General features: G+C 42.5%; 2 protein-coding genes across 7 annotated transcripts in view; one reads left to right on the plus strand and one right to left on the minus strand.

Moving 5' to 3' along the window:
* Nucleotides 1-23,475, plus strand: part of RRP8 (ribosomal RNA processing 8) — an 83,619-nt gene that overhangs the window by 3,202 nt on the left and 56,942 nt on the right. For 2 of the 6 annotated variants that reach the window (XR_007478980.1, XR_007478979.1), the window contains exons 7-8: nucleotides 162-277; nucleotides 9,306-9,452. The exons of 2 other annotated variants lie outside the window; for them this stretch is intronic. Coding sequence is in view for 2 of the 4 variants with exons in the window: in XM_033404628.2 (XP_033260519.1) it covers nucleotides 162-277; nucleotides 9,306-9,336 (147 nt within the window). In the remaining 2 variants the exon portion in view is untranslated. Of the gene's footprint in view, nucleotides 1-161; nucleotides 5,987-9,305; nucleotides 22,541-23,475 lie in introns of those variants that run through there. 2 more of the 6 variants (XM_033404628.2, XM_004279238.4) reach the window with 2 other exon arrangements.
* The window catches only part of DNHD1 (dynein heavy chain domain 1), a 67,611-nt gene continuing 67,137 nt past the window's right edge, over nucleotides 23,002-23,475 (minus strand). Inside the window, 1 exon segment of the mRNA XM_004279282.4 lies at nucleotides 23,002-23,371. Coding sequence (XP_004279330.3) covers nucleotides 23,021-23,371 — 351 coding nt within the window. The 3' untranslated portion in view covers nucleotides 23,002-23,020.

The following is a 23,475-nucleotide window of genomic DNA, read 5'->3' on the forward strand; positions in this document are numbered from 1 at the left end:
TCAGGATGGAGGTCATAATCAGACACAGACGTTTGCTCCTTGAAGGCATGACTTGTGGGAGAGCCCTGGGAAGCTTTCTGAGCAGGGACGGGATGTGGACGGAGGTGGTTTGAGGAGCTGGGGTGAGGATTTAGAGCTCACTGGGTCTTTTCTGTCCCTAGGACCTGACCAACAGCCACTTCTTCTTGTTTGACTTTCAAAAGACTGGGCCTCCTCGGGTCGGGCCCAAGGCTCAGCTCTCAGGCCTGAAGCTCCAGCCTTGTCTCTACAAGCGCAGGTGACCTCTGGACCCCCCTTGAAAGGGGAGGCAAGTCTTAAACTCCAGGCTCAGTACTCTGAAGTACTCAGGCTGTGACCCGGGGCCTGGTACCACCCTTACTCCATCCCAAGAACAAAATGTAATGAAACCCCTGGCTCAGCCCTGCTCTAATGAAGGCTTCTTGGTTCCAGGAAGCATAAAGTCATTTGGGCTAGCTAAAGAATAAGGAGTTACTGTGAGAACGCAGGAGTATCTGGGAATTGTGGATGCCCTTAGTGTCATGGAAACGACATGGTTTGGAATTCAATGCATCTCTGGGTGTGGCTCCTCTTTCCATCTCTCAGGAGCCACGTGGGCTTTCTGTCCTAGCATCTCCACTCTCCTCTATTGTCCTTTTCCTGTTTGCGCATCAGCTCCTTCTGCTCACCCATAGCTTCTACAGCTTTGGTCTGCCCAGGCCTTGAAGGCCTGGGGCAGGCATTGCTTCTTGGCTCTGGGGCAGCTGGTAGCCCACCAGCATCCTGGCTGAGCACGTCAGTCTGGGCTTCTAGGTCAGGATGGTTTGATTGTCCCTGTACTGAGTGCTTCTTTCCCCTGATCCTTATCTTCATCTTTGGAGCTGTATGGCCCAAACTACTCCTAGTATCTGTTGTCCCATAGGGCCCTGGTGTGTGTCTGGCTGAGGGCACAAATTTTGGAATCAGGTAGGCCTGCCACTGATTGCTGAGTCTTTTAATCTTTGAATGTCATATTACTCATTTGGAAAATGGTAGGATTCTTGTCTCATGGGATTGTTGTGTGGTGTGGGTTAATGAGGAAATCTGTAGCTAGGGCTGGGTGCACAGGAGGTGCACAATAAACTGTAGCTGTGGCTGATGTGTGTTGTAAGCATTACTGTTTTCTAAAGACCTTCTGCAGGCAGGGTTAGGGGTTGAAGAGTAAAGAATGGACTTGTTGACTGAGGAAGACTCTGGGAGAGCTCAAGGTAGGCCTTTCAACAGGTTTATTTTATAGGATTTTTAGAGATTCTTGACAGATTGTGAGCTGTTCTTGGAGGGGGGGTGGTGCAGGAGCTGGGCCTCTTCATAAATCACAACTGATTGATGCTATTTGGGGTGGAGATTGGGCTGTTCATTGGCAGAAGGGTCTGTCTGTTGTTTCTGCCTTGTAGTGGGCCCAAATCAGCATGTCTTAGGAAAGCTATGGGCAGGGAAGGCTAGTGCCGGGAGAAGATGAACTGGGATGATAGGTCCTTGGCCCCTTCCAGAAGGCATCTGCCATGGGCCCAGGTATAAAGATATAGCCTGTTCTACCTATTTCAAAGAACAAGAACTGAGAGTGACCACTGGGACACAGGTTCCAGGGCTCTGAGCCAGTTGGGTGCCTCCAGTAAGGTGGGTGTTTTGAGGCAGGCTGTGTAGGCCAGAGGGCATGTTTGGAGACTGGGCTATGAACCATCCAGCAGCTACTGCTCAGTACCTTTGCATGTGCTTCTCTCTGCTGAATACTCATCTGACCAGCAGAGTCTTACTCATCCTTCCAAACAGCCTAGTTGTTTCCTACTCCGTTACTCCCAAAGCAGAACTAACTTCTTCATCCGCACTCTCAGAGCGCTACGTGATGAGTGCAATTTCAGCATCTAAATACTGTGTGGCGATTGCTTTGTGCATTAGGCTGCAGTCTTCTCAACTCATATTTATCTTTGTATTCCTGAGCTGGTCACTTGAGATCCATCTAAGGAGATGATAAGGATGACAGGGTCCAGTTGAGTGGGACCGATGAGAAGCAGGGGTGTTGCAGGAGCCCAGGTTCGGGCACATGATGAGGGCACTGTGAACTAGTGACGGTGGAATAGGCGGAGGCGGTTGGGAGAACTTCAGTGAGTAGAACTGGTGGGACATTGCGGCTTGGTGAGAGAAAGGAATCTGAAGCAAGTCTTGGGTTTCTGGCTTGAGCAACTGGTTGGGCTGGTGACGCCATTCAAAAGATTGGGTTTTTGGTACCTTGATGTTCACTTGGAAGTGGGACAGAAACTCAGCAGCCAGAGGAGGTAACTCAAGTCATAGGAATAGGTAAGATATCCAAAGTAAGATAACGAGAAGAGAAAGTGGCTTGGAATAGAACTCCCAGGAGCATTTAATGGATGAGTAAAGGAAAATGAACCAATAAAGGGGACAAGAAGAGAAGGTGGGGCCAGAGATGGAGGAGTAAAACCAGGAGAATGAATTTCTTAATATGGAAGGAGTGGGGAGGTTTTAGGCCGACAGATGCTGTTGAAAGGTCTATTAAGATGAGAGAGAGGTCAGGTCGCAGCAGGGAGAGGATTGCTGCATAATGTTGAGGGCCTGGGGTTTGAATTTATAGTGGTATTATTCATGAATTTATAGTGAGCCCAATGCTGTGGTTCTCTCTACGTACTCAGGAATCTAGGTGTAGCTGTGGAAAAAATGAGTACTGAGGGATCACCCAGGGTTGGAAACTTGCCATGCAATTGAAATAAACGAGCAAAGGAATTTCAGACTGTTTGTAAGTAAGTGATTGCTATGCTGGACCATGGAATTTGGTAGAACAGGTGAGTGGAGTAAAGACAGGAGTAGGTTGTTGCATTGGGGGTAACTGAACAAGTAACCTAGAAGGATGGGAGACTGTGGTCAGAAACTGGAATGCCTGAATAATTCATATTGGAAGCAGAGCAGCTCCAGGCAATGGCTAAGTTTAGAGTGTAGTTATAGGGGTGAGTGCCTGAGAGGTGTGCAAGGGAGGTTGCCCGGAGATTGGTTAATGCATGGAGGCCTCAGGTATTGAGAGAGGTTCTGCGTGGACTTTGAAGGTCTCCAGGATGATGGTAGACATAAGCGTGGAACAGGTGCCAACCTCTTGAAGATGGGGGCAGATCCAGGAGATCTGCAAAGAGTAGGAGAGGCGGGATAGTGTGAATTTCAAAGGGACAGAGGGTTCACACAGCCTACTAGAGAGACTTCCATCTTGGGGGTGATGTGAGGCTGGTGAGTGGAGCTGGCTACCAGGCAGCAAGGCAAAATACCCTGACAGTCCTCTCCAGCTTGGCGGGATTCACTGGGGATTGTTGGGGAGACAACTGTTGTGGCAGCTCCATGGGACAGGAATCTCCTGGGATAACAGGGAGGGAGGCAAGCCATAAAGTCTAAGGGATGTTTTGGAGTAGCAGGGCATCTGTCTCACTGTAGTGCACACGTCACCTTTTTATAGCTCCATATCTCTGTTTCCCAAGTGTTATTTATATTCCTAGATCTTGATTAATTTTCCCTGCTTTATTATCATGCTCAGCAGGACAGCTGGGGTCTGCCTTCCTCCCTCTTTTGCTTTCCTCCCTTACTTAAAATTTGGGTTCTTTCTTTGCCTGTTCTGGCTCCAGCCACCTACATAAACATCTTTCTGGGTCTCACTCAGGACCCCGGCTCCCCCTAACTCAGCCAAGCCTCCATCTGCGTTTCTATCAATTCTGAAAGCAGGACTTTCCTGAGTCTACGTCCCCCCCTGCTCCATCGTCAGCTTCAGGACAAGCTGTTCTTCAAGTCCATGCCTGGGCTTCAGTGTCTAATGTTGAGAGCCTAGACTGAAGAGAGAACAATATATATTTCTTTAAGAAATAACAGCATGCCAGCTGTTTAAGGAACAGTGAGATCAGTTTAAGGAACAATTGGAGAACAGAATGAAGGAGTGCAGTCATAGTAAGAAGTAAACAAGAGTGGGAAAGAGTGTAATTGGAGATTCCACTGGGAGCATTTGGGAAGCCTGAGGTATTTATTCCTAAAGCCAAGAAATGGTGAACCTGGAATCTGACTCCTGCCCTGGAAATGCGGAGGGCAAACAGAGATTCATTAACTGTTTCAGGGGTGGAGCCAGGGGAGTGCTGCTGCTTTTGCATTGGCCTGTGTTCCCAGAATTTGCCGTGGTAAGCCATGCATGAGTGTATCCTTTGCACCTTGCAGGAGAGGGAAGTGTCAGCTGGTCTTGAGTCCTGTCCGGTAGGACCATTTGAAGAGGCAAGGAGACCTTAGCACAAAGAAGCTAGGAGTGTGCCATGTGGGCTGAGGAGGGAGTCTCAGGAAACCACCCAGAATAAAGCTGCATCCACCAAGGTAAACGGGACTGCAGAAAAGGGACAGCATGATGCTCCCTTTAAATATCTAGCAGGCCCGTGGGGCACAGAAACACCCAGTCAAGCAAGCACTGTTTTATCCTCTTCCTCTCTGCAGCTGGGCCCAGAGCAGTCAGCAGCTCTTAGGTGGAGAGGAGGTGAGAAGAGCAGAGAGCATCCAGACCATTCCTCCCTTCCCCAGTGCAGGCTCCTTGACTTAAGTGGGACAGAGCCGGGAGGCGAAAATAGGTAAAGCTACAATAGGTGCAGATTAATTATTGTAACGTAGGATTAGACATTGCAATTATCTGAGACTGGTTTTGTATCTTAAACTGATTCTAAGACATCTATGAACTAAGAATGAGCTGAAAAGTCACAGGCTTGCTGCAGCTTTTCTGTAAATGAAAAAGGGTTGGAGGCGTGGTGAGAGACAAGAATAAAGTTGGGTTTGGCTAGCAGTCTGTGCTTATGCTTCCTCAGCATCCCTTTTAGAGGCTTATTGCCCCTGCAGTCATCGGGGTGCTCCAGCTTTTGTTCCTGTAACACTGTTCTAAGGGAGCACAGTTCCCAAAGAAGCAGCGTGGTCTTGGCAGAGACACAGCTCGGCTCCAGTCACTCAACCACTTACGTAATTTCACGAAGCCCTTTACAGATTCTCACAGAGACCTCTAATTACGTTGTCCTCCATCCCTGGTGACCTCCCAGGCTGTCCACCTGGTTCTAGGACATTCGACTACTGCAGTAACCACCTTACGGGTCCAGTTGCTTGCACTCCTGTCCCCAGAGCAGTTCATTTTCCACTCAGCCAAGTGAGCTTTTTAAAATGTAAGTCAGATATGTCACTTCTCTGCTGAAAATCCTTCAGTGGATTCACAGTGCTCTGAGAACAAAAGGCAAACTCCTTCCCAGGCCCTGTGTGATCTTGCCCAGGCCTCCCTCTCCAGCTGCACCTTAACCCACTGTTTCTACACGAAACTGCAGCCACACAGGCTTTCTTTCCATTCCTCAAGTGTTCCAAGCCATTTCTACTTCTGGGTCGTTACATTTGCCACTCCATCTTCTCAGGATACTTTTCCCTGGTGAGTTCATTTTTATCTTCCAGATCTTCACACCAGCATCACCTTTTCTTCTGTGGAAAAACCGGGCTAGATGCTCACCAAAATGTCCTTTTCCTGGACACACAGTTAAATTACATTTCCCAGCGCCTTGCATCAAGGTGGGGCTGTGTACATCGTCCTCCCCAGTGGAAAGAGAGCAGAAGTGACGTTTCACTACCAGACCAAGACAGTTCAAGAGTGGACGAGCCTTCTCCGTGTTCTCCACCCCCTCCTCTGCCTTCCAGGGTGACCTTGAAGCACGTGTTTTGAAGATGGAGTCAGAGCATAGAAGGAGTCTGGATATTTAAGTCCCTGCTTAGAGGAGAACTGCTTGATCGAGAATATCCACACTTCTTTGAACAAGGAATAACCTCTGTTGCATTAGTGTTTAGCATGATATGCCCTGGCTAATATAGCTTCTCTGGCCACCCTGTCCACCTTGTCTTGATCACAGAACCCTTTCTGTTTCCTTCAGGGTGCTTCAGACATTTAATTAGCTTACCAGATGCCGGTCAACACTTCCCCAGTCCTATGAATTAGGCTCCTAACTGGGGAAAAATATGCTCACATGAGGAAGTTGAGACACTGATTTTATCAGTTTATCAGTTACATTTTGATTGTGACAAAAGCAACAACAAAAAAAGGAAATCCCCCTAAAGAATATCTTAAACAAATTAGATTTTTCTTCTTGTAAAACTAGAAACCTGATGGTTGGTGGTTGTTGGCATTGGTTCAGGAATTCAAGGATGTTAGCAGTTAGGTCTGTGTGACTCTCTTGATCCTCATGGTCACAAGATGATGTGTTTTGATTAAGCAGAGACACCCTACTTACTATTACCCTTCTCAGGAGTCTCACAGGTAGCCACAGCCCCTATCATTTTGGCCTTACTTCAAGGGTCCTTCCACATTGTTAGTACTCTGGTGTAAATATGTTCCATTTATTCCCTATAACATGGCTGAGACCAATCTGAAATATTACTATTTTAAATATATTTGTCCCCCCCGCCCCTTCCCACATCTCAGTGGCCTGTCAGCAACTCATCCAATTCAAAGCTGTTCTCCCTCTAGCTCAGTGGGGTGGGGAAACCTTCATGGTCTGTTTATTTCACTCATTCTCTACCTCCTCTATCACTTTTAGGACTGGGATGGGGGAAGGCATGTTAGAGGCACAAAGGCTAAACTTTGATTTAGTTTAGCTTCATCAGTGTGTTCTACTAAGACAGGCATTTAAATGTTGGCTCAGTGTGTGAGGCTCTCTGGAGTCCCGCCATGGCACTTGCGCACTAACTGGTTTTGGTTCCCTCCTTACAATACTCAGCCCACACTCCCCCTCGGCTCTTCAGCTCCCGACACTGACAGCGTATGCACAGCGTCCTAGTGCTGAAGTCCCTCACCCTGGCGGGCAGCCCTCCTGGGAGAGGTTCCAACAAATACCTTAGGAGTGGTTACCTTTTTGGGAGCTCCCGGGAAACTCATGCATGTTTGTCCTGCCAAACAGCAGCAGTGCAGCCCCGCCAGCCCCTGACTCCCCTTGCCCAGTCCCAGCTAGCCTGACTCTGACCTCTCCATCTCTCTCTCTCTGGCTCCAAACCCTCACAAGTGACTCAGGTTACTTTCTCCCAAGAAGCCTCTGCCCCAGGCTCCACCCCAGTGGCCATATGGAGCCGGGTCTATAAGTTTCTGAGTGTAGCAAGCCTCTTGCTAGAGAATGTAATGCTGAATGAATATAAGGTCTCTCCCTCTCCTGGGAACATGAAATGACTATAAGTGGTTGTGCTGGAGCCCTCTTCGCTTGATTTAGGATGGAGGGGACAGCGCTGCTTCTTTACCTTTCAGGGAGAAGTTCTCTCTATTCCTAAAAATTCCCGTCAGTGAAGCTTGCATTTCTAACTTCACGTACAATAGGAAGGTTGGTGGGCCTGGATCAGCTTTATTACCTTAGAGTAAATTCTGTGTAGGTGTATCTAGCACCCTTATTTAACATCTTCTTACTTGTGCAAGTGTTCTTGTAAAATGTGAATTGTTCTCATGCATGTGCTTTATTTATAGAGTATTGTCAACAAATCTTGTCTTCTTTTTTTCCATCACTCAACTGTGTTTTTAATATCCATCTATGTTATCAATCAGGGCCCACTCAGGGAAATAGAAACCGTACTAAGTGTTTCAAATAGAGGGCATTTAATGCAGAGAATTGATTACAAGTGATAGAGGCTGAGACAAAAGAAGATGCTTGATGTAATTAAAAATTAAGAACTGGAGAAATCAGATAATGTCCTAAGGCCTGGGAAAACAAAAGGGAAGAAGGGAAATAATTACCAGGAACTAGGAGCTCAGAAAAGGGGCCACTCTTAACTGGTCAGTACTCAGATCTTTATGGGGAGGCTCCCTCCACATACCTGGTGCTTGGACTTCTGAGGAAGGAAATGGCCTTGAGGGTGAGGGAGCAAGGTCTGACTGTTCTCTCACTGCCAAGGGGGGAGCTGATCTGCTGCTGGTGTCTCAGAAGTGTAGCAAAGCTGCTGCTGAGTGCAAAAGAAGCTAGTAGCCAGAGACAACTGTCTGCAGCTGAAATACTGTGACAGCAACCGGAAAACAGGAATGAAGACTCTCCCCCCATGTTTCATTTTTAGTTTCCCTCTATGGCATCCTTTGGCAGAACCTAATGGAACCACCTGCCAGTGGATTCTGGGAAATACACTCTGCAGAGTCACAGCTGCAACAACACAACTCCAGAGTGTGTGTACGTGGGGGCTGAGAGGGAGGTGTGCTGCAGAGGGAGATATGGAGAGTGTAGGAGCCAAAAGAAAATAGGTAAATAGCCAGTATATTCCACGTAGCTGCTCATACATCTAGATTGTTGCTTCTGTCAGCTGTGAAGTACTTCATAATATGCATCCACCGTAGTAAACTTATATATTGGCCTGGTTGCCTCAAATTCTTTGCCATCTGGAGAAATTAAAATCCTTGCAGCTAGGGTTCTGAGTACAAAATAAGTGCCCCCGACTGGATGCACTCATTTGAGATTTGGGAGGTAAGGGTCATCTTCCTGCCGCTTGGCTGTTACTGCTGGAGGCAGGTGTAAGCGCTGGGCTTTCTGCAGCAGCGTCCCGCCGAAGCCAGGGACAGAATAGGGTGCCTGCTGTAAGGGCGAAAGTTCAGCATATTCTGGAAGTTCAGTAGGTAAAATAAATCTGCTCTGTACAAATTTGGCTTTAATAAGATGGTTAAGAAGAAAAATTATTGGAAGGGTGTCAATAAGTTACTCAGAGAACTAATGGAAATTCCAGGGAGTGAGGCTTAGAGAACAGACAGGAGCCAAGGGAGGATGAACAGGTGCAAAACCTAAGGTCAACTTTAGTCAGTCTGGTTAGGATGGCACTGCTGTCACCATTGCTACTTGACTTTACTCTCACTGTTTTGGGTACATAGATTGATGCTGAGAATTGAGATAATCCTCCTCTATGTTCATGGCGCTATATTAGGACCGGCTCAGAAAGGCCCCTCTCCTGTTCTTTATTTTGTTTGTTTACTTTATTCCTGATTCATACTTCTGCTCCTCTTGTACCCCACAATGTGTTTGTTGTGTGCCCCTGGACACTTGTGTATCTTTGGCAAAGTAGATGGTGGTTTTGGTATATGCATGCTGTGGCAGAGACTTGCCAGCTGTTCCTCGCACCCATTTTCTTCTTCCTGGGAAATTAGCTGTATTCTTTCCCAGCTTCCCTTATTCTTAAGTCGGGCCATGTGATTGAATCTAGCCAATTGGATGGTAGTGGAACTAAGGTGTGCTACTTCTGTGACTTGGGCCCTTAAATTTTCCTATGCACAGTCCCCCATGTTATTTCCACTTTGGCCTTTGAGCATATGACCTTGAAAGCTACACGTTGAAGATGACGGAGCCAAAAGGTGGAAGGAGCCTGAACATCACTTAGAGGAGAGCCACCCACCAATTAAGAACATCTGTTTTGGATTTCACGTGAGTGAAAAAGAAATCTCTATCTTTTTGAGCCATTATACCCTTGGTTTGTTGTTACAGTGACTAGTAATCTTTTTTTTAAATCCCTTTTAATTGAACACATCAGAAAAGTAAACAAAACACACACCCATACAGAAAAGTAAACAAAAATGTTAAGCCTAATGGTTTATCACAAGGCCGGTACCTGTGTACGCGCCACCTAGACTAAGAAGCAGAAGGCTGTCAACACCCAGAAGCCTCTTTTATGTCACCTCCCAACTTTCTTCTCTTGACTTTGCAAAGTTACCACCATCCTAACTTTCATGACATTGATTTCCTTGCTTCTCTTGATAGTCTTACCAGTTGAGCATCCATACCTAAATTGTATATATTTCCATGTGTCTGGCTTCTTCCCATCCCATGGATGGGATTCATCCATGTGTTGAGTGCAGCTGAATTTCATTCATTTTTATTTCTGTAGAAATATATCCCATTCTGTGAAGAAACCACAGTTTATTGATTGATTCAACTGTTGATGTATATTTGAGTTATATATCAATCAGAATGGGCTGGATCATGCTACAGGAAACAAAAACCCAAAATATTAATGGCTTAACCCCACAAAAGATAATTTTTTACTATTGCTGTAGGTTGGCAGGGACTCTGTTCGTAGTCACTAAGGTACTCAAGCTAATGAAACTCCATTGCAGTACATGCTTCCGTAATCACTAGGCGAGAAAAGGGAACGAGACAGATCACACCCTGGCACCAAAAGCTTCACTCTGGAAGCGACACATGTCCTCTTTGCCCCGTTTAATTAGCCAAAACAAGTCTCATTGCCATATATACCTCCCGTACGAGCCTACCGTGTACCCGGAAGGAAGAGAAACAGAATGTGAACTGCCTAATGATTAGTTTGTGGTTCCTACAAACAATGCTGCTGTGAACAATCTTGCAAGTGCCTCTTGTGCATGTGCACATGCTTCCTTTGGGAATATAACTAGGAGAAAACTGGTCATAAAGTATGTATATCCTCAACTTTAATAGTTAATGCCAGACTGTTTACAAATTTTTCAATTTCTACTCCCTGGGAACACTCATTCCCAGGGAAATGAGTGTTCACTTAATCCACGTGAGAATTCACTTTATTCCATATCTTTGCTATCTTGTGGCATTGTCCCCCAGTTCCAGTATATGTGTTATGTTATGTCCTTTGGTTTAACTTTTCATTTCCCTAATTACTAATGGGATTGACCTTTTCATATACTGACTGCTTGAAAATTCTTTTCATACACTGACTACTTGAAAATCCTCTTCGATCAAGTGCCTGTTGAAGTCTCTTGCCCATTTTTTCTAATGGATTGTCTTTTCTTTGTTGATTTTGTATTTTACACACACACACACACACACACACACACACACACCATAATCCCTTCTGGTTATATGTACTGCGTGTATCTTCTCCCATTCTGTGGTTTGCTTTTTCACTCTCTTAATGGGTGTTTATTGATGAACAGAAGTTTAATGTAGCCTGGTTTATCGATTGTTCATGGTTAATGCTGTGTGTGCCTATTTAAAGAATCATTCTTACCCCAAAATGATGAAGATATCTTACTAACTTATCTTCTGGATGTGTTAGTATTTTGCTTTTCATAGTTCTACAACCCATGTGCAACTGATTTTTCTGTGTGGTTAGAATAGGAGCCAAGTTGAATTTTATTTCCATCTAGATATCCAATTAATACAAAACTGTTCATTGAAAAAAAAATTTTCCTGTTACTCTCTACCTTTCCATATTTTTCTGTTAAGTGCGAGTTTGTTTCTGGGCACCCTAATCCATTCCTTGGTCTGTACGTCTGTCTTCACAGCAGTACCTCACTGTTTTAACTACAGTAGCTTTCTAATAAGTCTTAGTATGTGGTACAGCAAGTCCCACACGTTTTTCATCTCCAGAAGGACTATTGTTGGACCTTTGCATTTCCATGATTGTCAAGTTCCCTGAACACCCTGATGGGATTTTCTTATGCAGGCTCAGTTTGGTGTGAACTGATCCATTTGTAATACTGAGGCTTCCAAATCTGTGGTCTGTGTGCGCCATTTCATTAATTGCTGTCAATAATGTTTTATAGATTTATGTGCAAAGTTCTTCTTGCACATCTTTTGTTATATTTATTCCTAGGCATTTACTGTTGCTTTTTTAAACGTCTTGCAAATGGGATCTTTAGAAATTTCATTTTCTCCTTGCTTTTATATAGAAATATAACCAATTTTTGTGTGTTGACCATGGAGCAGCACCCTTGCTAAATAACCTCACTTACTAACTAATAATTTATCTGTATTCTTTTATGTTCTACATATATTATACTCATATCGTCTCTGAACATCATATCAGTTTATTTCACCCTTTCTAATTCTATGGCATTTATTCTTATCCATGCTATACTCCACTGGCCAGGAGATCCATCACTATGTTCAAGAAGAGTGATGTTGGTGGAAGTCTGAATCACTATCAGACTTGAAGGAAAAGCTTTCAGTATTTTGTCATTGAGTGTGGTATTTGAAGTGAGATTCTGATTAATGGTTGTCAGATCAGTAATGTGCTCTACTTGCTATTACTTGTATCATGAATTGGATTTTGAATTTTGTCAAATGCTGCTTCTGAATTGAGATGATCATATATTTTTTAAAATTCTGTCAGTGTAGCAAGTAAAAGATTTATTTCCATATGTGAAATCAACCTTGAGTTTTTGGAATAAAATTAGCTTAGTTGATTATATCTTTTTTATATATTGATGAAATCAGTTTAATAATACTTTGTATAGGACTTTTTAATCTGTGCTCATGAGTGAACATAAGTGATATCTTCCTATAAATCTTCCTTTTCCCACTCAACACAGTGCTTTTAAGTTCTCTTCGTGTTGCTATATGTACCTATAACTCACTTTAACCTCTTCTTCACATGCTCTAATGGCTTCCCATCTCATTCATAATATAGCCCAGAGTTCTTACTATAACCGAAAAGCCCCTTGTATTATCTGGATTCCAATTATCTCTCTAACACTCGCCCCCTTCATACACACCTTTTCAGCCATACTGTCCACTTTGCTAATTATTGAATATTCTAGGCATGCCCCTGCCTCAGGGCCATTGTACTATTTCATCTACCTGGAATATATTTTCACAGTTATCTTTATGGCCTACTTCCACACTATATTTGGATCTCTGTTCAAATGTCAATCTATCAGGTAATCCCTCTCTCTAGCCAATACTTTTTTTTTAACTTTTTTTTTTTAAGCCAATACTTTCTACTGCCTTACCATGCTTAGTGTTTCTTCAAGGGACTAATGACCACCTTTTAAATTACATATTTATTTGTTTATATAGTTATTATGTATTTCCCCACACTAGAATGTAAATTCCAAGAGAGTAGGGACTTATCTGTTTTATTTAATACTGTATCCCTGGGATCTAGTACATACTTGCATCTGACATCTGTTTAGTGTTCCAACATGTATTTGTTTAGAACATTTAACATAGCCATTCCTCTAAAGACATTTAGATTATCCAAATCCCTGTGACTACAAAAAAATGGGGGAAGGATTTTCTTATAAATGTTCTCTTAAATGTATACAGTGTATATATGAGTCTTGGTTCCAGATTTCGAGTTACTTTGTCAGGCCAGTTATGCCACAATTAACAACTATAAAATCTGAGCAAAATACAAACAAAAAACAATATTTGAAGGCCCTGGAAAGTGAACAAAAGCAGGCAGAAAGCAGAGGAGAATTTACCCATGAAAGACTTTAGCTGCAGTGGGTAAGAATTGTGATTTTTGTGGTCTTTCTGTCTGAAGGTTTTCCTTCCCCACCCTATTTTCCAGCCCCACCCTATCCCCCAGTTCCAAACGCAGAAAACCACAGCCTTACTCACTCAAAACAGCAGAAGACAGAGTTCAAGGCTGGTAAAAATGCTGGAAATTTAAGAGCAGAAATCCTAGAAGAAAGAGTGGTATAAGGGGTGAAACCAAAATTTGGACAAACTCAACCCAAATCTTTGGATGACTACTAAATTACACATGCAAAGGGGAGACTCAGTGGGACCTAGCAAAAATAGCTGGCAGAATCCAGTGTGGAGTCTATCTTCGAATGACAGAAATGCACTGGAGTGAGATATGCAAATTTGCTGCTTTTTTTGCCTGAATACATTTCCTCAATTCATGTCCAGCTTGGGTGGCAGCTGAAGTGTCAGAAGACAGGGTTTGGCAGTGGAGAGCAGCTGGAAATTTAAACGGAAAATCCCAGAAGCAAAAGCACTATAGAGGAGATGAACCCCCAAAATCTGTCCAAGTCTTTGGCCAGTGACTAACCTATGTAAATGCAGGTGAGATGCTCTGAGGCTAGGCTAAAAAAGCAGCTGCTAGAAGCCAAAAGAACTAAGTAGATATGTCAACTGTTGTATGCACAACATAGGAAATATAAAATTTGCATTTTGAGGCCCCCCCATCCCAAAATTCCTTCATAACAACACCAACAACAAATCTTCAGAACATAACAGAATGAAAATTTCCATTTGGTTCTTTCTTGTAGTTTCTGTTTCTACACCATATAATTCACAATATCCAGTTTTCAACCAAAATTACGAGACATGCAAATAAATAGGAAATTATAGCCCTATTATAATTATAAAAATATGAAATTATAAACAGTAATTTATACTCAAGGGAAAAGACACTCAATAGAAACTGACTCTAGTGGGCTTAGATATTGGATTTAGTTGTCACAGAGTTCAAAGTAGCTGTTATGAATGTGTCCAAATAATAAAATGAAAATATGGATAAGAAATTCAAGGAAAATATGGCCTCAACGAATATACAGATGGAGAACCTTGCCAGAACATAGAAACTACAAGAAAGAATGAAATGGAAATTCTAGAACAGAAAAATATAAATAACTAAAGGGAAAAAAAAAAGGATAATATGAAGTACTTGATTTGTACAACAGAGAAAATAGGCTGAAAAAATTGATGGGGCCTGTGGGATTATAACAAAAGGTCTGACATTGTGTCATTGAAGTCTCAGAAGAAGATGAGAAGGAGGATTTAGCTGAGAAAGCACTTGATGAAAAATATCCAGAAACTTCCCGAGTTTGGTAAGAAATCCATATGGATTCAAGAAGCAAGTGAACCCCAAACAGAATAAACATGAAGAACTCCATTTAAAACATATATAATTAAACTTATGAAAACTAAATAAAAAGAAAAAATTTGAAACAACAAAAGAAAAATGACACCTTACCTAAAGGGGAAAAACAATTTGAATGACAGCAGAGTTCTTATCAGGAACCATGGAAGCTATAGGGGAGTGGCACAATTTTTCTGAGATTTTGAAAAAAGAACTGTTAACACAGAAACTTATACCCAGTGAAAATAAAATATCCTTTAGGAGTGAAGGGGAAATTTGGATATTCTCAGATGAAGGGAAACTGGGGGAATTTGTCACCAGCAGACCTACCCTAAAAGAATGGCTAAAAGAAGTTCTCCAAATAGAAAGGGAATGATAAAAGAAGTCTTAGAACATCAGGAAGGATGAAAGGGCACAAATATATGTGTAAACAAACATGTATGCATGTACAGCTAGCTTTCCTTCTCTTGAGTTCTCTGAATTGTGTTTGATGGTTGAAGCAAAGTTTATAACATTGATGTGGTTCTAAATGTATTAAGACAATTACATTATAAACAGGGAAGGATAAAGGGAAGTAAGGTTTCAGTACTTCACTTGAACAAGATGACAACACCAGTAAACCATGTTAAGTAATGTATATATAATGTAATACATAAAACAGTTACTAAAAAGCTATATAAAGATATAAACTCAAAAACACTATAGATAACTCAAAATGGAGTTCTAAAAAATATTCGGTTAACTCACAGAAAGCAGAAAAAAGAAAACAGACAAAAATCAGAGAGAGTAAACAGAAAAACAAAAAGCAGATTTACTCCCTAGCATATCAATAATTATATGTTAATGAACTGAATACACCAATTAAACAACAAAGATGGGCAGAGTGATTTGAAAAAAAAAGACCAAAATATATGTTGTCTACAGGAAACTCACTTTAAATATAACAATATAGGCAAATTGAAAGTAAGAGGAAGAAAAAGATATATCATGCAAACATTATTTAAAAGGAACCAGGAGTGGCTATATTGATATCAGATAAAGTAGACCTCAGAGGAAAAGATTTTGACAGAGAGCGAAAGGGACATTATATAATAATAAATGGGTCAATGCAGCAAGAAAGCATAGCAATCCTAAATGTGTACACACCAAACAACAGTGTGCAAAGTACATGAAGTAGATCTGATATAACTGAAAGGAGAAATATACAAATCCAAACTTGCAGTTGGAGACTCTCAACAATTGGTAAAACAACTAGACAGAAAAACAACAAGTACATAGAAGAACTCAACAACAGCTTCAACCAGTAGGCTCTAACTGACATTTATAGAATACTCCACCAACAAATCATTTTCAAGTACCCATGTAACATATCATTAAGATAGGCCACATCTTGGGCTATAAAATAAATTTCAACAAATTTTAAGATTTGAAATCATATAGAGTATGTTCTCTGACCACAAAAAAATCAAGCTAGAAATTAGTAACAGGAAAATTTCCAAACATTCAGAAGCTAAACAATACACTTCTAAATAATCTATAGGTCAAAGAGGAAGTCACAAGGGAAATATAAAAATACATTGAATGTAATGAAAATAGAACATATCAAAATTTGTGAGCCATAGCTAAAGCAATGCTGAGAGGAAAATGTATAGCACTAAATGTATACATTGGGAAAGAGCCTTAAATGAATGTAATCAAAGTTCCCACCTCAATCTAGGGGAAAAATGGGGGGAAATAAATCCAAAGCAAACAGAAGGAAGGAAATAATAAAGGTAACAGCAGAATTTCATGAAATTGAAAACAAACAACCAACCTGAATAGAACAAATCAATGAAACAAAGGGCTGTTTCTTTGAAAAGATCAATAAAATTACAAACTTCTAGCAAGACTAACAGAAAAGACACAAATTATCAGTATCAGGAATGAAACAACAAATATCACTACAGACTGTGCAGACAAATATAAAGGAATACTGCAACTCTGGACCTATATTTGACAACTTAGTTGAAATGGAACAATTTCCCCCCCAAAAAAGACACCACAATATTACAATTCATGCAATATGAAATAAATAAATAACCCTGTAACTATTAAGGAAATTAAACTTGTAACTTTAAAACTCCCAAGAAAAAAGTCTCCAGGACTTCTGTGCTGAAAACTACAACACTGATGAAAGAAATCAGATGTAAATAAATGGAGAGACATGCCATGTTCTTGGATTGCAAAACTTAGTAAAGACATCAGTTGTGTACCCACATGGGTACGGAGGTTTAAACACAATTCCTGTCAAAATCCCAGCATGACTTTTTGTAGACACAGGTAAGATTACAGTAGTTCCCCTACACACGAACCTTCAAGTTTTGAACTTTCAAAGATGCAAACATGCGTCCAGATGTCCAGTCACGTAAGTTAGTTCACATGTCTGGCGTACATAGTCACATGCAGCTTGCCCTCCGTTTTCTATTGCTGACGGTCCTTCAGCTCTACCATCTCCCACCTCCTCTCCCTCCTCCAGTCAGTAACTCTTCTTGCCTGTTCGCTCGATGCCAGCCCCTGTATGCCACCTGTTGTACAGTACTACTGTATTTTCAAGGTACTGTACTGTAAGATTAAAAATGTTTTCTTTATTTTTTGTGTTTGTTTTTTATATATTATTTGTGTGAAAAGTATTAGAAGCCTATTACAGTACAGTACTATATAGCTGACTGTGTTACTTGGTACCTAGGCTAACTTCGTTGGACTTACGAACAAGTTGGACTTACGAACGTCATCTCAGAACGGAACTCATTCGTATGTAGGAGACTTACTGTATTCTAAAATTTGTATGGAAAGGCGAAGGAACTAGAATAAATAGACAGTTTTGAAAAAGAAAAATAAAGTAGGAGGAATCAGTTTACCGAATTTCAAGACTTAACTACATAGCTACAGTAATCAAGACTGTGTGGTATTGATGGAGGGGAGGGTAGATACATAAATCAGTAGAACAGAGAACCCAGAAACAGACCCATACAACCATGCCCAGCTGATTTTTGACAAAGGTGCAGGCACAATTCAATGGGGGAAAAGTAGCCTTTTCAACAAGTAGAGCTGGAGAACTTGGACATCCATAGGCAAAAATAAATGCATACAGAAATACATAAGTTTTATTAATCTATCTGTCTTGACCTAGTCGCACACCTTGTACAAAAACTACCTCAAAATGGATCGTGGACTTAAGTGTAAAATATAAAACGATAAAACCCTTAGAAAAGAGACACAGGAGAAAAGCTTTGATATCTAAGGTGAGGCAGAGTTTTAAACTTGACATCAAAAACATGATTCCTAAAAGAAAAAATTGATAAATGGTGACTTCATCAAAATTTAAAACCTTTGCTCTATGAAAAATCCTATTCAGATAGGAAGGTACAGACTGGGAGAAAATATTTGCAAACCGCCTATTTGACAAAGGATTAGTGTCTAGAATATATAAATAACTCTGAAAACTCAGGGGTAAAAAAACCTGATAGCCTTATATCAGGCTACCTTATAGCCTACTAAAGAAATTGAATTTGTTATTAAAAACTTCCTCAGAAAAACAAAACAAAAAGGTGGCTTTACTGGAAAATTATATCAACCATTTTAATAATATCATTCTGACACAAGCTCTTTTAGAAAGCAGAGTAGGACAGAACACTTCCCAACTCATTTTGTGTGTGACTCTCTAAGACCTAAACCTGGGAGCGAAATTGCTAGGACATATTGTATTTAATTAATTTCACTACGTGCTGCCAGATTGCTCCCCAGAATACACTAGTATACCCATCTACCAACAGTGCGTGAGGATTCATGTTTTCCACTGTCTACCCAACGTTTGTTACATTACAGGCAATAGAATGCCATAGCGAGAATGGATTCTGGAGACAAATGCCCGGATTCAAAACCTGGCTCTGAATACTTTATAATAAGCATAAATGGAGTATGACCTTTAAAAATTGTGAACCACTATATTATGTACCTGTAACGTACGTAATATTGTACATCAGCTATATTTCAATTTTAAAAAGTGCAAAAAGGTGGGGGGGGTTGACAATACTCGCAGGATTGTTAAAAGGATTAAAGGAGAGAACTGATTTGAAAGTGACTCCTCCAGTACCTGGCATATGGCCTGTAGGATCTGCTTCCCAAAATGGGTTAATCTGTTCAATCTAAAAAGACTAAACACTCAAAAGGCCCATGTCTCTACCTTCAGTGCTGGCACCAACCAGTCTTCCAGCAGCCCCATACTCTCCGGGGATGGGCTAATCGTTCATCCAAGATCAAAGAGGGGCCTCCTTCCCCCAACTCACATACACCTAGAGAAAGCCATATTCAGTGAGGCAATTCTAACCAGTGGCTCAGATCCTCAGGGCCAGTGACGACTGTGCTGGATGTTTACTATCGTGCAGAAAAAAGTTCAGTATAAAGTAGTGCTGTCTTAGGTCCCATCCAAGAGGATTTGTCATCCTGAAGTGTTTAAAAGTACTCTTATTCAAAATGCCATTCCTTGCATGGCTCTCAAGCACAGGCTCATAGTCATATGGTCTAAAATGGTCCAATTTTCTCTCACAAAGTGAGAAAAGTATGTCAAGCAGAGTAAGAACTTGAAACTTGAGTAAAAGTATACTTAGCCTAAAATAAGACCCAGGTATGATTTTGTTGTAATAACTATTAAATTTTTTTTTTTTTTTTTTTTTTTTTGCGGTACGCGGGCCTCTCACTGCTGTGGACTCTCCCGTTGTGGAGCACAGGCTCCGGATGCGCAGGCTCAGCGGCCATGGCTCACGGGCCCAGCTGCTCTGCGGCATTGTGGGATCTTCCCGGACCGGGGCACGAACCCGTGTCCCCTGCATCGGCAGGCGGACTCTCAACCACTGTGCCACCAGGGAAGCCCTGACTAAATTTTTTTTAAAGAAAGTATAGACAATAAAGGTAAAAAACAAACTGGCTCTGACTTTATGACCTTGAATAACTGACTGAATCGTATCTCAGTTTCCTAATCTGTAGTACGGAATAATAATAGTACCTATTATAGCTACTATTACAGCTACCAGGGCTTCTTAGGCATTAGTGGGTGAACTGGCACTTTTTTTTTTCTATTTCAGACATTTCTCCTATATATCCTATTTCTGAATGAGGATTTCAAATTAGACTGAAAAGCTGAAAAAATATGAGTTTCAGGTGAGCTGCAGAGCACTAATGAATGAAATTTTTGGTCTTTGGATTCTTAGTGCATATAGTGTACAGAGCAGGTCACAAATTTCCTCACAAATTTGGATATGCAAATAAAATTTAGCTCCTTTCTCAATTACTGATCTGATTTTCCTCACAAGTCTCACTCCCATTCTCTACTCTGCTGGATAGTAGAAGAGGCTAGAAATCAATTTGTTTCACTCTCTTTAGGTTTCGTTTTTTCTCTTTGAAATACAGGCTCAGAATTTCAAATTCTGAGCATTCTACCTTTGCTCCTCTCCAGAGTGGCATCTAGGTGTAGACAGGAGGGCTTGTGTGGCATTTTGATGTCAGAAGGAAGGGGTCCCTGGCCTAATACTGGTTCTTGGGTGTGCACAAGCTGGAATTCTCTGGGTATGGTTGGCCCAGTTCCACCCGTGGGCATCCTGCCAGAATTTGCTTCTAAAGTTGATGAATTCGCGGTCTTGTCTTTTTCAGCTGTCAGGGCCTTTTGCCCCTCCCTGCCAATTTGGCCTCCTCTCAACAACTCTGTTTGGTGCTGCAGACCCCAGTGATTCTCTGCCTCGTATTCCCTCGAGCCTAACAGGTCTCTGTTCAGTTTCCACACCATGTAGGGATCAAGGGACACTTCTTCCTTGCCATGTCCCTCTGCCTTCTTTATCCTCTTGGGGCCACAGTAGGTCCATGCTGCAGAGCAGTTCCCTTCTAAAGTCCCAGTTAGGGAAGAGGGCAAAAGCCTCTGCCCTCAGTACCTCAGTTTACTGCTAAAGTCCCAGATCAGGTTGATTTTGTCATAGTCCTCCCTCCCTTGATTCCACTCCTTCATCCATCCCCCCCACCCCTGCCACCCCATCTGTCCAGACAGGATGGGACATGTTTCTCCCCTTTGTCATGTGTCTTACTTCCGCCTTCCTTTCATTGAGACTTTACTTCCCTAATGAAATTTTTTTTTTTTTTTTGGCCACACCTAGCAGCATGCAGAATCTTAGTTCACCGACCAGGGATCAAACCCAGGTCCTGGCAGTGAAAGCACTGAGTCCTATCCACTGGACTGCCAGGGAATTCTCTCTAATGAGATTCTAATTTATCTGCTAGACAATTTCAACAGTGAAATTGTCAAATCTGGAACATTTTTACATGCATTCATTGTATTTGAGCGGTGCTGTCACTTGGTACTTATTTTATAATCTCTGATTGACTAAGTTTAATAATTTGCTGGGCATAATTCAAGAATGAATTGCAGTCAATTATGCATCAATAAAGCTGAAATTTAAAAAAAGAAAAGAAATGCTAGGTTACAAAAAAGAATAAATTTTGGCCTAGAGAAGGATGTGGATTTGTAGAAACTATTCTGTGCTAACCAATTTCAGATGGTTTTACTCGTATATCACTATTGTTCCCTGTTCCCACTGGGGAAAATAGTACTGATGGTAAATATGGACAGAGGGTTCATTTATCCAGAAGGACTTCTTTAATACTCTTCTAATCTCCTCTCCTGAAGGAGTAGGCATGTCCCTGGTTGAGTGTGGAAAGGAAAAGGGAAGAGTTTCTGAGGAAGGAGAAAGCTTTTGCCTCTTTGCTTAGCCTTTCGTTAAAGGAAATCAGTTGCACCACAGTCACCAGCAAGTGGGATGACTGTGAAGAGGTTGTGCACTGATGCTCAGTATACACCTCTGTCTGCATTTCCTTCCACCATGTAGCTTGTACCGAATCATACAGCAAGGGGAGTAAGTTGTACCTAGTAAGATTTGGTGCTTGGGGGCAAGGAGAGGAGCTGTTGTTGGCTTTTAGCTGGTGTTGTCTGCTATACTCTAACCCAGCTTTTGTCAGAGAGGTTTGCCCTGGGGTAGCAAGCAATCATGCAACTGATAATAACTGAACGTATCAAAGCAGAACGCCTGATTCCCTACCTCCAACCTGTCTCTCATATTTCTCTCAGTTAGTGACACCACGATCCACCCAGTTGCTCAGTCATCCTACGGTAGATTTGCCCATTTCCCTCACTCTTCGCATTCAATCCATCAGCAAGTTCTGCTGGCTTTGCCTCCAGAATATTTCCTAAATCCATTAATTCTCCATCTCCACTGTTAATGACCTTAGTCCAAACTCCATCATCTCTCACTTGAATTACTTCAATAGCCTCCAAACAAATCTTCCTCCTTGTTACTCTGGGTTTCCTTCCATCCATCCACCCACCATAGAACAGCCAGAGTGATCTTTGATAAAGCTCATTTCCCAACTAATACTAATAGATTCCTTCTTTTAAAAAATACAAGCTCATTCTCATGAAAAGGCTCTAGTGATCTGCCCCTTTCTATACCTTTCCATCCTTTTGGCTTACTCTGACCCTCACTCACAGTGCTCCAGCTACATGTTCTGTTCCTTGAACACCCCAAGGTTGTTCCTGCCTCAGCACCTTTGCATCTGCTGAGGGCTCTACCTGAAACCCTCCTAGATCTTCAAATAGCTCTTTCAAATACTCAGCAAGCCTTCCCTGAACACCCAAACTAGATTAACTGCTCCCCTCTAGTCACTCTCTGACACATCAGCCTGCTTTTTTTTTTATAGCACTTAAAAGTCATCAAATTTAACTCATTTATATGTTGGCCTTTTATTATCTGTCTCCCGGCATTAGAACAACCTCATCAGTGCCTGGAAGAGCACCTCGTTCAGAGGAGTGCTCATAACTAATCGTTGAATGAACATATGACCTTGTGTCTTATTTCGCTTGTGTGTGTGTGTACGACTTACTCAGGATCCATTCTGGGGGAGGGGATGACCAGTAGGGCAGGATTGGGGCATTCCCAATAGTACTGCTAAGTGCCTGAAGAAATTTTCTTGAGTTCTAATGTTCTCCCTTTAAAAATATCGCTTGTGGGTTTAGCACAAGAGCTGAGAGCACAGTCGAGAGCTGGGTAGGGATTCCAAGTCCTGTGTGTTAGCCATCCTGAGATCTGCCTAGCCCCTTGGATACAGGACTAACCCCAGGCCCATCTCCCCCACAGTGTACCCACACTCCCCTCTCCCCATCGCCAGGCACACACCCTCTTCTGCCTTCACTGTGAACAGACCACCTCTCTCGGTCGTGTACACTGTGCTTTCCCCTCAGTGTGTCGCATTTTCAGTGGGCACACACCTGCATTCCTTATTAAGTCTCAGAAATCTTTCATCAAAGCACTCCAACTTTATTTTGGCGGAGGGCTCAGGGCAGCGGTGGGCTGCACACATGGACTCTCCGTTGGGCACAGGTGGCGGGGCTGAGCTTCGTGGGCAGGGGCAGGTGCATCAGGATCTTCCTGCTGTGCAGCCTAGTGGTGCCGAGGGGCCCTTCCAAGTACACAGGACAGGAATACACGGCCAGGCCGGCTCGGGGTGGCACGTCATTGGCCCCCGGGGCCTGGGCGCTGACTCTGACCAGAGGCAGAGGGCTGGGCTGACTGGAAGAACTGTCCTGCAAGGCCCCTGAGAGCGGGTCCCACTCGGCGTTCCGGAGCTGTAGCCCAGTCAGCAGCAGCCCCACCTCTGGAACCCTGGGGTTTGGGCCGTTCACCACCTGGGGGCGCCAGAAACTGGTCAGGCAAGGCTAAGAAGCTGGGGGGTCGTGGTGGAGCGGGATTAGAGAAGCAGATGGGGCTAGAGGGAGTAAAACCAAGAAGA

The sequence above is a fragment of the Orcinus orca genome, chromosome 8, assembly GCF_937001465.1.
Source record: "Orcinus orca chromosome 8, mOrcOrc1.1, whole genome shotgun sequence".
NCBI lineage: Eukaryota > Metazoa > Chordata > Mammalia > Artiodactyla > Delphinidae > Orcinus > Orcinus orca.